The sequence below is a fragment of the Quercus lobata genome, chromosome 10, assembly GCF_001633185.2.
Source record: "Quercus lobata isolate SW786 chromosome 10, ValleyOak3.0 Primary Assembly, whole genome shotgun sequence".
In the NCBI taxonomy this organism is placed as follows: domain Eukaryota; kingdom Viridiplantae; phylum Streptophyta; class Magnoliopsida; order Fagales; family Fagaceae; genus Quercus; species Quercus lobata.
In genome coordinates, this window is record NC_044913.1 from 35,308,000 (window position 1) to 35,324,676 (window position 16,677).

The 16,677-nt window shown below is 31.8% G+C and overlaps 1 protein-coding gene across 1 annotated transcript; it reads right to left on the reverse strand.

The window, feature by feature from the left end:
* Positions 1-9,913: 9,913 nt before the first annotated feature.
* LOC115964675 (heparanase-like protein 3) lies at positions 9,914-16,441 on the reverse strand. The gene is made up of 9 exons (XM_031083938.1): positions 16,193-16,441; positions 15,645-15,681; positions 15,283-15,466; positions 14,992-15,143; positions 13,071-13,301; positions 11,923-12,112; positions 11,696-11,821; positions 10,825-10,924; positions 9,914-10,297 (listed from the first exon to the last, which is right to left on the reverse strand). The coding sequence occupies exons 1-9, from the start codon at positions 16,439-16,441 to the stop codon at positions 9,914-9,916; spliced, it is 1,653 nt and encodes a 550-aa protein (XP_030939798.1).
* Positions 16,442-16,677: the final 236 nt, after the last annotated feature.

Below are 16,677 nucleotides of genomic sequence, written 5' to 3' on the forward strand. Positions count from 1 at the left end.
ATAAAATTACTCCCTCTGTCCCACTTTGTTTGTCCTGTTTGAAAAGTCAAATTTTTTAAAGGAACATCATTTATTGTTTTGTCTATCTTTTAAAAATGTATAAGTTTTCAAAACTACCCTTAAATAAATTTATCAAAAAATTAAATTATTAATAAAATAGGGGTATAATAGAAACATTAGTAAATTAATGACTTTTATTTTTAGAAACAGGACAATATTTTGGGACATCCCAAAATGGAATAGAGGACAAACAAAGTGGGACGGAGGGAGTACAAGATTATTTAGCTAAGGATCATGTTTGACCATATATAACTAGGGTTGATAGAGTTTGTAAAGAAAATCCAACCCTCCATTTTAAATCCCCTTTGAAATGGGTGCTCATCCGCGAAAATCAAGCTTAAAAAGCCATCATCATTAGTCATTACTCTCAAGTCTCAACTAGTTTCATTTAATGCATGATTGGGAAAAGAAATTTGGAAGCTTGCCAGCATACTTTGTATATATATATATATATATATATATATCTATTAACTATATAAAAACAGGCTATGCCGTTACTGTGCTTTGGTACTGTGCACTCAGTGTATTTGCACTATGTAAGCATTGTTGCAACGGCAACAGTTTTTTTGTTTTTTTTTTTTTTGTGCTTTTTGTTTTTGTTTTTTGTCTTTTCCTTTTTCTTTATATACAATTCTTTTGGTTTAGTTAACCGATGCTGTAGCTACCGTCCCTAAAGTTTTTTTTTTTAATATTTATGTAAGCTGGTATATATATTATTATACTGACACAACAAATTTAACAATATTTTCATAATTATTGACCGGAACTGTAGCTATAGTGCCTAAAGTTTTTTTTTTTTTTCCCAGTAATCGGTTTGTGTTTTTTTTTAAAAATATTTATGTAAGCTGGTATATATATTATTATACTGACACAACAAAGCGCATGCACTATAACACTGTAGCTACAACAGTGCTTTTGGTTTAGTTACCAGTGCCTAAAGTTGTTGTTGTTTTTTTTTTTTTTTTTTAATATTTATATTTATGTAAGCTGTATATATATTGTTATACTAACGTAACAAATTTCACAATTATTGACCGGCACTATACTACAGTGCCTAAAGTTTTTTTTTTTTTTTTTTTTTTTTTTTTTTTTTTCAGTAATCAGTTTGTGTTTGTGTTTTTTTTTTCTTTTAAATATTTATGTAAGCTGGTATATATATTGTTATACTGACAAAACAAATTTCATAATATTTTCACAATTATTGATGTGTTAATTTCTTACAAGTCGAAATAAAATAATAAAATATGAGATTATGACTCACCACAATTAAAAATAAATATTTTGATAAAATGTTACAACACTTATTGTGTAGTACTTTTGCTTTATCACGAATGTGTGTATGCTTGGTAGCTATAGTGCTTTTGGTTTAGTTAATTGGCACTGTAGCTACTATATATAAAAGTGCGAATGCGCTAAATTACTGTAACTACATTGATTTGGTTTCGTGAGCCACTTTAAATTTTTTTTTTTTTCAAGTTTTGAACATTAACTACAGTGCCACCTTTTTTTTTCCCCCAAGTTTTGAATAGTAACTATAGTGCCAAGTGGCACTGTAAATACAGTAGTTACAATTTTTCTTTTTCCTTTTAAATATTTATGTAAACTGGTATATATATTGTTATACTGACACAACAAATTTCATAATATTTTTACAATTATTGACGTGTCAATTTCTTACAAGTCGAAATAAAATAATAAAATAATAAAATATGAGATTGTGACTAATCATAACTAAAAATAAATGTTTTGAGAAAATGTTACAACACTTATTGTGCAGTGTTTTTGATTTATTCAACTGGCACGGTAGCTACAGTGCCTAAAGTTTTTTTTTTTTTTTTTTTGAAATTTTCACAATTATTGATGTGTCAATTTCTTACAAGTCAAAATAAAATAATAAAATATGAGACTGTGACCAACCATAACTAAAAATAAATATTTTGAGAAAATGTTACAACGCTTATTGTGTAGTGCTTTTGGTTTCTTCAACTAGCATCGTGGCACGGTAGTTGCAATGCCTAAAGTTTGTTTGTTTGTTTGATTTTTTTTTTTTTTTTTTTTTTTCAGTATTAGGTTTGTGTTTTTTTTTTTCTTTTAAATATTTATGTAAGTTGGTATATATATTGTTATACTAACACAACAAATTTCACAATTATTGACGTGTCAATTTCTTACAAGCCGAAATAAAATAATAAAATATGAGACTGTGACCAACCACAACTAAAAATAAATGTTTTGAGAAAATGTTACAACACTTATTGTGTAGTGTTTTTGGTTTATTCAACTGGCATTGTAGTTACAGTGCCTAAAGTTTTTTTTTTTTTTTTTTTTTTTTCAATAATCGGTTTTGTGTTTTTTTTTTTCTTTTAAATATGTATGTAAGCTGGTATATATATATATATATATATATATATATTGTTATACTGACACAACAATTATAACAATATTTTCACAATTATTGACATGTCAATTTCTTACAAGTTGAAATAAAATAATAAAATAATAAAATATGAGACTGTGACCAACTACAACTAAAAATAAATTCTTTGAGAAAATGTTACAACATTTACTGTTATCACAATATTTTCACAATTGTTGAGATCTCAGTTTCTTATAGATCAAATAAAAAAAATGCTAAATCCACAACATTTTAAAATTAATTTCTACAGTGCCTAAAGTTTTTTTTTTTTTATTTTTTATTTTTTATTTTTTATAAATATTTATGTAAGCTGGCATATCTATTAACTATATAAAAAGAGCCAAAGGCTCATGAATAGTGTTTTTTTGGTTTATTCAATTAGTGAAGTGCACTTTTTTCCCCCCTTCAAGTATACCGGTTGGTTTGAGCTTTGTTTTTGTTTTTTTTTTTTTTGTTTTTTTAAGATATTTATATATGTTTACTTTGTACTTGCAATGCAAGTTTACATTGTAAATACACAAAAATGATTAATATTATACACATTTGCACAAAAAATGGTAAATATTGTACAAATTTTGTAAATGCGTACAAAATTTGCCCATTTTTTTGTGTCTACAATAAAAAATTACATTGTAATTAAGTACAATGTATACATAGAGATTATTATGAAAATGTTGTGACGCATGTGTCAATTCCTTATGGGTCAAAATAAATAATAAAATATTATACCGAGATCTAGCACAACTAAAAATGTCTTGACATTTTGTTGTTATTACAATATATTCACAACTATTGAGGTGTAAGTTATAGGTCAAAATAAAATGATAAAATATTGGATTGGGATCTGTCACGGTCTTATACGAATAAGATTAACTTTTTATGACATAATTAATAAAATTCTTAAAATTAATGTCTCTTTTGATTAATGTAAATCTCTATGTATTTAAAAAATCAAATGATTTATATCTTTATTTTGTGATACAAATAAAATCTAAAATTGATCCTAATCACTACTTTTTTTTCCCATGGCTTGTACGTGCCTTGCACGTGCTGCCCTGACTAGTATATAAATAAAGCCTGGAAAAATGGATCAAAGAGCAAATATTAAAAATTTAGATCAACTAGACAAAAACCATGGATGGTAAGTCATGTGTCCAAGGCTTACCATCACGCACTTTTGGCGTTATGATCATTTCATAAGTATAAGTATTTGTAGGGTGTGAGGGAGTAAGAGTCGGGGTTTAAGTCTCCATAAAGAAACTTTACACACATATACACTTAGATTAAGTTAGAGTAGAATTTCTATCTTATATATTAAAAAAAAAAATTGTATACAAGGCTATCAAGGTTCCAGCAGATTATACATAGCCCTTCATTATTCCTCATATGAAGCAAATAAATAAATAAATAAAACAAAGTTTTTTAGAACTTCCATAAAAGCTAACAAAACACTCAAATACTTCCTAAACAAAGTTGTCTAGCCATCAAAGGGTTATGAATGGAATTTTTCACTTTCTAAGAATCCAACAAAGTTCCTCCCAATCCCATTGACATTGAGGAATTCTCAAGAGCGATTACTATTAGGCGCATAACCCAAAGTTGGAGTGTCCCACCCACAAATCTCAAATAGAATCCATCAATATAAAAGGAGATTCATGCTCACCTATGCCTTGAGCCTAGCTCAATTAGGGTTGTGCCAAATGGCCCAAACATATTGACTTGTTATCAATATGAAATGTGATGTAATGATGTTGTCCAAACAAAGACAGTATATAAGTCCCAAATAGCTAATCTCATTATTTGTATATAGTAAAATACCATTAGAATAATCAAAAGAGGGCATGAAACAATATTGATCGATGTCGAGTGATTCCTATGGTGTGAGTCTGTGAGATTATGAGAGCAAAAGGGGAGCGAGCATAAGAAAAAAAATTGGGAAATGGGAGAAGTAAAGCTCAATTGGAGGTTAAAATGATACTATTTTTTTGAGCCAAAAAGGTGTTGTTTCGTTTTACTTGATTAGAATCACGTCATTTTGTTTCTCACTTAAACCACGTTTTTTTTTTTGGTCACATGAGCTTTAACCAGGTTAACAAATTTTGTGACAAGGTTTTAATGAAACCTTTTGAAGAACTATGAAGTTTAAATGGAACATTTTGAAACCTTAAGATTTAAATGAAACCTATCAAAAGCTCTAATGTTTAATAATAAAAAAAACTTCACCATTTATTTTTGTGTTTTGGTAATTGAAAATTTGGAAAAAAGAAAGGATAAAATTTGACTATAAACTTGATAGTAGCTTAAGGCTATAAATTTACTCAATATCTTTTTATTAGGTGTGAATTTTGAGATTTGTGGGTGGGAATTTACTCTTTATACTAATTTACTATTCGATTCATAAATTTTAAGTGTTTTGTAGTCTAAAATTATGCATAAAAAATAAGTTTATGAATTGAATAGTAAATTAGTATATTGTATTGGCATGAAATTTAACATATATATTAAAAGTATAAAGAGTATGTAATTTAATGGTTAGGTTTTTAAAATATGTAGTTAAGTTAATTGTTTTAGTAGAAGAAGTAGCATTAGATTATAACTAAGGGTACGTTTGGTACACTGAATGTAGATTACATTAGGAATAGTAATCTTTATTACTGGGAATAGAAGACATTGTAATGGAATAACTATTACTATTCATAAGTTTGGTTGTTACATATGGAAAGCTTGTAAAAGATGATGTATAAGGAAACTTTATATTTTTGGAAATATATTAATTTTAAAACCTATTATATATACTAAGGAATAGCTATTACATCCATTTTAAAGAGGAATAGCTATTCTTCAATTTAAAGAATAGTCATTCCAATGTAATAACTAATTCATGTAATAAAGATGCAACCAAATGACCGAATTACTATTACACATGAATAACTATTCCATTACAGGAGCAATTACAGCATACCAAACGTACCCTAAGTTTGTAGCTTAACTTTGTCCAAAAAGAAAAAAAATAAAATTGAATGTGATTGTTGACATGGCATAAGAATGACCATCTTATGCCAGCTATTATTATTTATTTTAATAATATGACTATTAAAAAATCCATTAGTCAGTAGACATATCAACATTTTTGTTATTAAGATGACAGGAAGGTAACCTTTATATTTGAAAAGAATCTATTTGATTTTTTAAATTATATTTTACAACTTTAAAAGTATGTAAATTATTATATTATTTAAAATTTTTAAATGAAGTTAGTCGAGTGACACTCCATACACTTTTAAGTTTCATGAATAAAATTTTAGCTTTGAATGGACCCTCTCTAGTTTAAGTGAAATAGGGTGAATCTTGTTCATCAAAATGTAGGACTAGCCCATATAATCAGGGACGGACCTAGGTAAAGGGCTAAGGGGGCCTGGGCCCCGGCCCACCCTAGGCCCAAAATTTTTTTTTTTTTTAGCAAGTAAAATTTTCCCACAAAAAATTAAGGGCTTAGGCCCCCCTAGTTTTTAGCTCTGGCCCCCTCCCAAAAATCATGAACCCCTAGCCCATCATCTGGCCAGGAGCCCATGACCCATGTAAATCTTTAAAAAAAAAAAAAAAAAACACTCAACTCTCAAGTCTCAACAGTCCAAAACCAAACGGAGAGAGCAAAAAACAAAGGAAAAAAAAGAAAAGAAAAGAAAAAAAAGAAAGGAAAGTGAGAGGCGAGAGTGTGAGACAGAGAGAAAAGAGTACTCAGAGACGGACTCCGTGATCGGAGAGACCCGTCTTGATCAGAGACCCGTGTCGCCGTGACAGAGAGATAGAGAGCCATGTCGCCATGACTGATGCTATGGCCCGTGATGCTTGCGAGATCGGAGACCTGACCCATCTTCATCTAATCATCTTGCTACCTACCCAGTCCAGTACCCACGCCGACGAAACCCACGCCGCCACGCGAGACCCACTTGCCGCCACCGCCGCCCACGAAGACCCCTCACACTCACAAGTATTTACTCTTATCACAGAAACTGAGAATCTGTGCTTGTGATCTGAGAATCTGAGATTCATTCACAGAAACTGTGTTTGTGTTTGTGGACTTGTGTTGTTTCATGTTTGTGTTTTTAGTTTTTACTGATGAGTGAAACTGAACTGATGTTTATGATTGTGAATTGAATCTGTGCTGCCTGTGGTGTTTTTTTTTTTTTTTTTTTTTGGGCTTTTTGGCTTTGTGACTCTGTCACTCTGTGTTTGTGACTCTCTCTCTTATATATATAGAAAGAGAGATAGAGAGAGTAGAGTTTGTAGAGATAGTCAGATAGTTTTTTCTTTGTTGACTGGTAGTTGGGCATAATAGGGACAAGTGGACAACGGACAAGTGACAGAAAAAAAAAAAAAAGGTAAAGTTAAGAAAAGTTTTTGTTAGCAATGTCGGTAGTGGGATTCATTGGGTTAGTGGGTCAGAATTAGAAAGATGGAGACAACACAAAGACACAAAGACATAAATAAAGATAGACCAACCAAACACAAAGACATAAATAAAGGCAGACCAAAGACAAAAAGAAAAAAACAAATCATATAATATAGAAAATTGTCACATAAATTTAAGAGAATAACGGTGATTCTTATATGATTTTTATTTTATTTATAGATTATGAAAAAATCAACTACAATGCTTGATTTTTTTCAAAAGAAAATGTTCAACTTCGAATTCTTCCGAAGTCAACGTGGAATTGCCAACAACTAATATTGCTATTCCAATTCTAGAAAATGTTGATGTTCTAATCTCTCAAACACAATTTCAAAGAATTGACCTTGATTTTTTGGATTATGATCCCGGAACACACAAACAAATATTGGAATATCATGTTAATCAATGTGATGAAATTCGACGGGCTTACATTATAAAAGGTCCGCACCAACCTCCTCTAAATACATTAAAAAAAAGTGGAAAGCATAATTGTAGCTTTCAAGCTTCTTGGTTTGGAAATTATTCAACATGGCTTGAATATTCTCCTACGACAGATGCAGCTTATTGTCTACCATGCTTTGTCTTTCATAATTCAAATGGGGTTGTAGGACAAAATACATTCATTGTTGGTGGATTTAAAAATTGGAGTAAGGTTGGGGGCAAAGATTGTTATTTTCAAGGTCATATAGGAAAAGATCCTAACTCAGCTCATAGAGTTGCTGAGCAAATGTGTAAGGATTTGATGAACCAATGACAGCATTTACAAAGGGTAGTTGATCATTTCACTATTGAACAAATTGCAAATAATCGGTTTCAACTAAAGACCACAGTTTTTATTGTCCGATATCTTGCGTTTCAAGCTATAGCTTTTAGAGGTCGAGATGAAAGTTTTAGTTCATTAAATCGTGGGAACTTTTTAGAATCATTAGGTATTGTGACTTTTTGGAATGAGAAGGTTGCTGAAATAATAGAAAAAGCTCCCAAAAATGCAACCTACACATCACCTAGGATTCAAAAGGAAATTCTACATGTTTTCTCAGTCAAAGTGAAGAAGGTCATTCAGGAAGAAATTGGTGATGCAAAGTTTTGCATAATGGTTGATGAAGCCGTGATGAGTCCATGAAAGAGCAAATGGCTGTGGTTTTTGGATATGTTGATGCAGAAGGCTTTATGAAAGAACGTTTTTTTGGGCTTATTCATGTTGTTGACATTGCGGCTTTGACTCTAAAGAAGGGGATATATTCTTTGTTATCTCAACATTACTTAGATATACAAAATATTTGAGGGCAAGAATATGATGGAGCAAGCAACATGCGAGGTATGTGGAATGGATTACAAGCTTTGATTTTGAATGATTGCCTATATGCTTATTACATCCATTGTTTTGCACATCGCTTATAATTGGTATTAGTAAAAGCATCAAAACAAGTTGTTCCCATTAGTCATTTTTTTCTTACATTGCTTTTTTCTGATCAAAATTGTTAATGCTTTATGCAAGTGCAATGAGCAATTGAAAGTTGCCAATGTTAATGAAATAACACATTTGATTGATCTTGAAGAGCTTGAGACTGGAAGTGGACTTAATCAAATTGGCACTTTAAACACATTGGAGTTCACATTTTAGATTAGTTTCTAGCTTATTAAGGATGTTTACTTCAACTATTGAAGTTTTACAAAATATAATTGATGATACAATTGATGGAGAACATCGGGCAGAAGCAGAGTCAGCTTATAAGGGTTTAACTTCATTTGAATTTGTCTTCATCTTGCATCTTGAGAAGGAAACTATAGAGATCATTGATAAACTTTGTCAAGCTTTGCAAAGCCAATCTCAAGACATTTTAAATGCCATGCATTTAGTTTCATCTACTAAAGCACTTATCCAAAAATTTAGAGATGATGGGTGGGATGGCTTACTCACCACTGTGATATCATTTTGTGAGAAGCATTGTATTGATGTCCTGGATATGAATGCTCGTTATGTTATGAGGCGAGGTTGAGCTCGTAATCAACAAGATAACGTTACAATTGAGCATCATTATCGAGTAAATATTTTTTATGCTACAATAGATTCTTAACTACAGGAACTAAATTATCGGTTTAATGAATATGCAATGGAGTTACTTAGGCTTAGTTCAACTTTAGAACCTCGAGAGGCATTAAAATCTTTCAGAAGTAGTGATCTTTGTTTGTTGGTTAAGGATTTCTATCCACAAGATTTCACAGATTATGACAAACAAGTGTTGGAGAATGAGCTTTATCATTTTGAGCATAATGTAGTTTAGGATCCAGAGTTCAAAAAATTGAAAAGTTTATCTGAGTTGTCTCAATGGTTAGTGAGAACTGGAAATTCAGAACACTACAAACTTGTTTATAGAATAGTGAGACTTGTGCATACTCTTCTAGTTTCTACTGCTACTACAGAACGAGTATTTTTAGCTGTGAAAGTTGTCAAAACTAATCTTTGAAACAAAATGGAAAATGATTTTTTGACGGACTCTTTGATGTTATATATTGAAAAGGATAAAGTTTCGACATTTAGTTTGGATTCAATCGTAGATGATTTTGAAAACTTGAAAGAGTGTCGAGTTCCCTTTTCATAGATGATTGTATAAAGAAACAATAATGTTTCGTGTTTTTTGTTTTTGTTAGTAGATTATTGTATCTTAATATATTAAGAAACAATGATTTTTGGGTATTTGTCTTGATTGATAATTTATTAATACTATATGGATGTGTCTTTGAAATTTTTTTTTTTCCGCTTATCTTTGGCCCCCCAACTAAAAATCCTGGGTCCGTCCCTGCATATAATATATATATATATTTAAAGGTATAGACTAACGCAATTGAATTTATAAGGGTCAAAATGAAATCACCATATATTGATAAGAACCAAGAATGAATTTTTTATTTTTATTTTTATTTTTAACAATAGTTTTATTCATACACATGAAAATCGGATTCATCAATTATTGTCACAGCAGCTAATTACACGCGGAGAATTTGATATACGGTATTTGAGCAAATACAATAGAGAAAGGGGCGACAATTATTGGATCTAATTGGTTCACATCTATTGGTATTAGGGGTGGAATAAGCCCAGATGAATCGATGTTTAGAATTTTCCCATTTAAAAGAATTGTTTGGCTGTGTAAATCCCCATCTTTTGCTGTTAAGTGATATTCTTTTCTTGTTTCGTTAACACGTCTAGACCCTCTAACTCGATGCATTGTAGCAAATCTTGTTCTTGGAATTTGAATTTCATGCATACTCGAATTCTTGGTTCCGCCAGAATTATTTTCAGTCGAAACACGCACTTGAACTGTAGTGTTACCGTCTAGGTTGATCAAGAGCAATGTGATTCCTTTCTGCAATAGCGAAAACTCAACACGTTAGCCAACTTTCTTTGTTAGTTTATAATTATAATTTTATTTATTTATTAAAGTGCCTATAAAGTATGGGGTAAAGGTTGAGGTTCAAGTTTCTAGGAGGAAGTTTTATACACATATATATACTTACATTAGACTAAAATAGAATTTCAATCTTGTATAAAAAAAAATTGAGTTGTTTTTATTTTGATAGTTTACATTTCAAAATTTTCACTTTAACCCTTTAGGTTTGATTAGGTTTTCATATTAGTCCTATAGTCCATTTTCATTAGTAATTTAACCACCATAATATGTTTAATTTTCTTCCAATAGTAACAAAATTTCTGCATTCTACAGTATTTTAGAGCTAGTATTTCATGAATTCTTAAATTGCAAATTAATATGAAAACATAAATAAATATACACGACCAAAATAGTCCTAAACTTTATGAGATAAAAGGGTATTATAATTTTTTTCCCCTCTCTCTCTTACAATAGATTATACTTTTTTGGATGCAAATACTTACCGTTTTCTTTGAGCAGTGAGCATAAGCACGTATTTTATTTGTCCCGGAGAATCTTGTGGACAGAACCTTGTTTCCCATCAAACGGTGCCAAAGAAGGGCACTGTAAAATAAAACAACAATGTTAGTAAGTTTTCATATACATCCTTTTGCACTTGTCTTTACCTAAAATTAGCCTATGTAGCAAATTAATTTTACTTTGATCTTATGGAAGTTCAAAAAAAGTACGACAATAGCACTCAAAGTGTGTAATTTTAGGTATTTTACGTGAAAATATTTATAGTATCCGAAATCTACCTCTTTTTGGGGCTAATTTAAGAAGATGATATGTTATCTTGTAGATGGTATGTTTAGGAGTATGATTTTTTAGGTGGGTTTAGGACAAATACCTATAAATCTCATATACATAGCAAAGGAAATACTCCTACAACTTTAGGATCCCATGGACTTAGTCACACATTGCCAAGGAGCGAGTAAAGAGCTTAACACTAATGGGTTTGGGAAGAAAATTTTATGGGTAAGGGAGATAGGTGTAATGCTTCTCGTATGGGAGTAAGGAATTTTATGTGTAAGGGGGATATGTGTAATTAAGTGTGTAACACCTATCACATTAGTCATGTGAGAAGTGTTACACCTATCCCTATATCTTTTTGTCACTTAGCCAAAATAGCTTCGTTTGAAGCCATGCTTCTCATATGGGATGGGGCCCACGTGTCTCATGTGCCCATTACATATAAAGCCATGGGGGGACTGGGAGGGGGTTGAGACCAAATTTTAGCCACTCATTTCCTTTGCCACTTAAATAATAAACCTTTGTTTGATTGCCATTAATTAAATTAAATTAAATGCTTTTCTTAAAATTAAAAAAAATGACCTGTAGTAATCAGGATTTGGAGCAAAGGTGGAAGTGTTGAGTAGGCCGTAGTTTCCACCAACCAATGTTTGTCTACAGTATGTTTTGGTATCAAAAGATGATGCCATCCCGAGTTGGTCCAAATACCTGCTTAATTGTTTATTAATTTAATAGAAAAATAAAAACCAATTGAGACTGTGATGGAAAATATATAATAGCAGGAGAGAAAGGGAATTAAAGGATATTACCAGAAACTAAAAACAAAAGCATTAGTGACAAGATTATGGCCACTATTATAAGCCCCGCCTGCTTCACTAACCCATGCAACGGCTTGTGTCCCACTCTTCTTCAGAATGCTTTGAAGGATACTAAAGGTCTGCGATGTGCTGTCCAAACTAGAGGGGTCTAGGATTTTCTCAATAAGGTGATCATCAACTCCTATATTGATAAAACAATATCATTATAAATTATAAATAAAATAATAATGCTTGTCTAAAAGCTGCTTATTTTATTTAAATGTAGTGAGATAAAAAACGACTTTAACAAATACCAAGTAAATTAATTAATTTTAAATAAACCACTTTTTATCTCACTTCGCTTTTAAGGGTGCGTTTGAATCGACTTCAAACCAATTCCGGAAATCAATTTCCGGAAAATTCTGTGTTTGGCTGTCACGGAAAATATTATTTTCCGGAAATTGATTTCCTGTTGACCGAAATTTTCAGCCTTGACCACGGAAAATGATTTCTGTCTTCATTTTCACTTCAATTGATTTCCGGAAAAAGAGAGAGAGAGAGAGAGAGAAGAGAGAGCCCAGATCAGAGAGAGAGAGGGACGATCGCGCCGACGAGCGGCGCGATCGACGATCGCGCCGCTTGTCCGACGATCGCACCGCGTCGACGAGCGGCGCGGTGCACGATCGCGATCGTCGATCGAGCGACGCGATCGACGATCGCGATCGACGAGCACAGACTAGCGCGCTCGTCTCTCGTCGATCGATGATCGCGATCGACGAGCGCGCTCGTCTCTCGTCGATCGACGATCGACGATCGCGATCGTTCGTCGATCGCGATCGTCGATCGACGAGCGCGCTCGTCCATCGCGATCGTCGATCGACGAGCGCCGCTTGTCGGACGCTCGTCGGACGAGCGTTTCGCCGGATTTGATGTATTTTCTGGTAAACTGATTAAACGAACCAAACACCAAAATTAATTTTCCGTAAAATGAATTTTGTGACAGCCAAACACATGAAAACGTTTTCCTTTCCGGAAAATAGCATTTCCGGAAAATAGCATATTTTCCGGAAATGATTTTACGCGAACCAAACACAGCCTAAGACAGTAAATTAATAAACATATAGATGCTTAAGTAAAACACTGCAAATTAATTAATGTACCTGGACCAAGGTTATAAATGTGGTGGGAGACCACTTGAAGAGATTTAGGTGTTTTCTTTATGAAATCTGAAAACCAAGTTGCATCAAAGAATCCTCCTGGTGCCACGATTTGTGGTTTAACTTTAAAACCAGCATAAATATTTTGCACTACGTTTTGGAGAGAATTGATGTCGGATGCATATTGGTCTGCTGAAACTCTTGCCCCAATTCCATTCCCACTCAGTTCATTTCCTGAAAAGGAACAATAATTTTACATAGAATTATCAATTATGCAACCATTGATCGATGATGAATTTAAAAGCTTAAACGTGTATAGAAAAATATGAAATAATTTTACGTATACTAACCCCTCAATGTAACTGACTTTTTTTTTTTGAGCTTAGTTAGAAATCTTAATCTAATGAACCTAATATACTACCCTCACCTCTGCCCACTCAGGACCACTCAAACTTGGGTCCTCATACTCCCCAAACCTTTAAGGCTTGGAGAAGTACCACTCCACCCAACGTGAGTAGTGGTCTCAATGTAACGGACTTTAAATTACTCTTTCAAAGTAGAATTAGAAATAATAAACTTACACTAAATTTTATATAAGAGACTTGTTCCTTTTACTATAATATTGACTGTTGTTATCTCTAAGAGAAAAGGGAAAACAAAATTAAAGTTTGATACTTATATTAAGAAAAGTTAAAAGATAATTTAAAGGTATTGGTTTAAGAAATATTTTTATAAACTTTTTATGGGAAAAGAGAAAAACAATTAATTTTTTTGACTATTTTTTATATTTCTCATTAAAGTATTATCAAAACTTTTATAAAATGGTTTGTTAGCAATTTCCTTAAAGGAACTGGCCCATTAGCATGGTCACTTATTTATTAAGGGTTATGTTAACGAGTGCTTTTAGTAATGGTTAACAATCAATTATAAGAAAGTTTTGACACCACTTTTATTGAAAATGAAAAAAACTATCAAAATATTAATTTTTTTTTTCTTTTCCCATAAAAACTTTATTTAAATAGATTGTTAACTATTGTCCTGAGGGCATCCGTTAGCATTTTCCATTTATTAAAATTGTAATATTCTTTGCACAACAAATATAATTCTTATAACATCAATGTCCAGTTCTTTTTTATTACTTTGAAATGAAAAAGTTTGTGTACACAATTTTAATGCCACAATTTTTGTTATAATTTTGATGTAGTTAATTATATGCAATGAAAAAACAATCGTCAGTTCATATGAAAAGTGATAAAACAACCCCTCATAGCCATGACAAAATTTATGGTAATAAAAATACTGATTTGAGGTTTTCAAGATGGAATCCTTGGTCAATAACAACCTTGGCTAATGGAAAAACAATGATGTCAAACGATAATGCCTTTTGTATTTCCTATGCATAAAGTAGTTTCCCACGTATCTTTAGTCATTACTTGCATCTATCTAAATGCTTTTTGTATTTTGTATGAATGTAGTAGTTTCCCATGCATGTTATCTATTTTTTTTGGAAAATGCTATCAAGTGCTCTTAAGGTACTAGTTAAAAATTCTGTTAAAGAAAACCTTTTTAAAGGAAAAGAAAAAAAAACAATTAATCTTTTGATAATTTTTTTCATTTCCAAAAAAGTGATGTTAAAACTTTTTAAAAATAAATTCTTTACTAGTGCTCTTAGGGCACTCATTAGCATGACTTTTTTTTTTTTTTTTTTTTTTTTTTAATTTTTATAATCCATGAATGTTATATTTATGTCCTCTTTAGTCAGTACCTGCATCATTGCATGTATCTAAAAAAAATAAAAATATTACTCACTATATTCTCTTTGTATGTTACACTTTCACCATTTCTCTAGAAAGACTATTAAGCTTAAGCAAATTGCTTCCAGATATACCTTCCAAAATTCAAACATGAGCATAGAATTTCTTACCTAGCTCCCAACCATGAATGATATTATAGCCCTTGTTTACAGTATATCGTATAAGAGATTCAGCATTACTGGAATTCCAAGCTCCTACAGCAGGACCTTGGGAATCTATAGTCTTGCCGCTTAGTTCATTAAGACCAAAAACAACAACAGCCCTGGATTTCAGAAGGGAAGGCGATGATGTTTAAAACAGTATAGCTAAAGGATATATATATATATATATATATATATCTTTGAAAAAAAAAAGTGTTCATATTATTACTACTAGTTGATTTTTAATAACAAAATTATTACCCGGCTTTCTTGAAGAAAACGCTGAGTTCGTCCCAGCGTGTCATAGGTAAGCAGCCTTGAGAGAAACCTAAAAACTCCGAATTATTTTTTACAAATGGGCTACACGGTTGTCCATTGCCTGTTTTCTCGTATATTACCTTATCTTGTAAGGTCCCACCTAATCTAATTTTGAGGGGAGAAAAAGCTGCAATATATACAATCAAAGTTCTGAGTTCTAAAGTCAACTTGGGGTCCATTAAAAAAAAAGTCATCTTGGATTTTATAAAAAAAAAGTTGTTAAACAAGTTTTATTATTATTATTATCATTATTATTGTGTGTGTTGGTTGATTAAAATTGTGCCAAGTGATCGAGTACTACTTACCTTTGATGGCATTCAAGAATTTTATGTTGTTAAGGTCCTACCAAAACAAAAAGACAGAGAGTATAAATTAGAATAAGGTAAAATGAGTAACAAAGTGAAATGGATTTTCAGTTTTTGAATCTAGTAAGTGTACAATTTGTCATGGATACACTAATTTATGGAACACAATCACACTCTTTACATCACTGACCATGATCTTGGTTCTCCTAGGGGAGGTGTTTGGGAAAAGGCTAATATAAATTATTTGTCAAGGTGGTATTATTGCTTTTGGCCATTACAAACTTCTGGTGTTTTAATTTTGTCATGATACAAAGAATGATATGCAGGTGTCAATGAAAATTTAGTCAAAGGTGGCAGTCCCTAAAAGTTCTTAGAAGATCTTCCTATGATGTTAGAAGATTAACTTACTAACAAAATATATTTGGCTAATAGTATAGTCGCATTGAAAAAGAAAAAAAACTCAGTAAAGATGGATTCTGATTTGATTGATAACACGCATGGTGAGGCAAAAAAAAAAAAAAAAACCATTTTAAAGAAGATCAACTTACTAGATTAAGCAAAGAATCTCTGCCCCAGCTACATGTTCCGTAGTCACATTTCTCAGGAGGCCACCAATCTAGAGTGGCACAGACAAAATCATCATCTATCCTTCCAATTGAAGTTGTTCCATTTATAAAAACGTTGCCTTCAATGACATTTCCAGGCCCTGTAGTACTCTTCTGTGAAGCCACGGAGATGGTGAAACTGGCCAAGGGCAGCCAGAAACACACACAAGTGAGAAGAAATTGGGAACCCATCATTTAAAACAATATCTTTAGTCTTATTAGCTGCAAGTGCAAGCAAGTATTTATGTACAAAGAGATTTCAATAATTGCATGTAGTGGGAGGAATCGTGAACATGCATATGTGAGAGTGAGAGTGAGAGTGAGAGAGATATATATTTTAACAACTCAAAACTTGCTGTAATTGAAGGATGAAATGATGTGATGTGCTATTTGCTATTCATTAGTATATATAACCAGAAATTCATGAT

What these genes read in the sequence shown, in the direction of transcription:
- LOC115964675 (XM_031083938.1), bottom strand. Translation starts at nt 16,441, where the DNA reads ATGGGTTCCCAATTTCTTCTCACTTGTGTGTGTTTCTGGCTGCCCTTG. An exon ending in ATTCTTGAATGCCATCAAAG is followed by an intron (nt 15,467 to 15,644) that starts GTAAGTAGTACT and finishes TATATATTGCAG; the next exon opens with CTTTTTCTCCCCTCAAAATT. An exon ending in GCTTTTGTTTTTAGTTTCTG is followed by an intron (nt 11,822 to 11,922) that starts GTAATATCCTTT and finishes ACAATTAAGCAG; the next exon opens with GTATTTGGACCAACTCGGGA.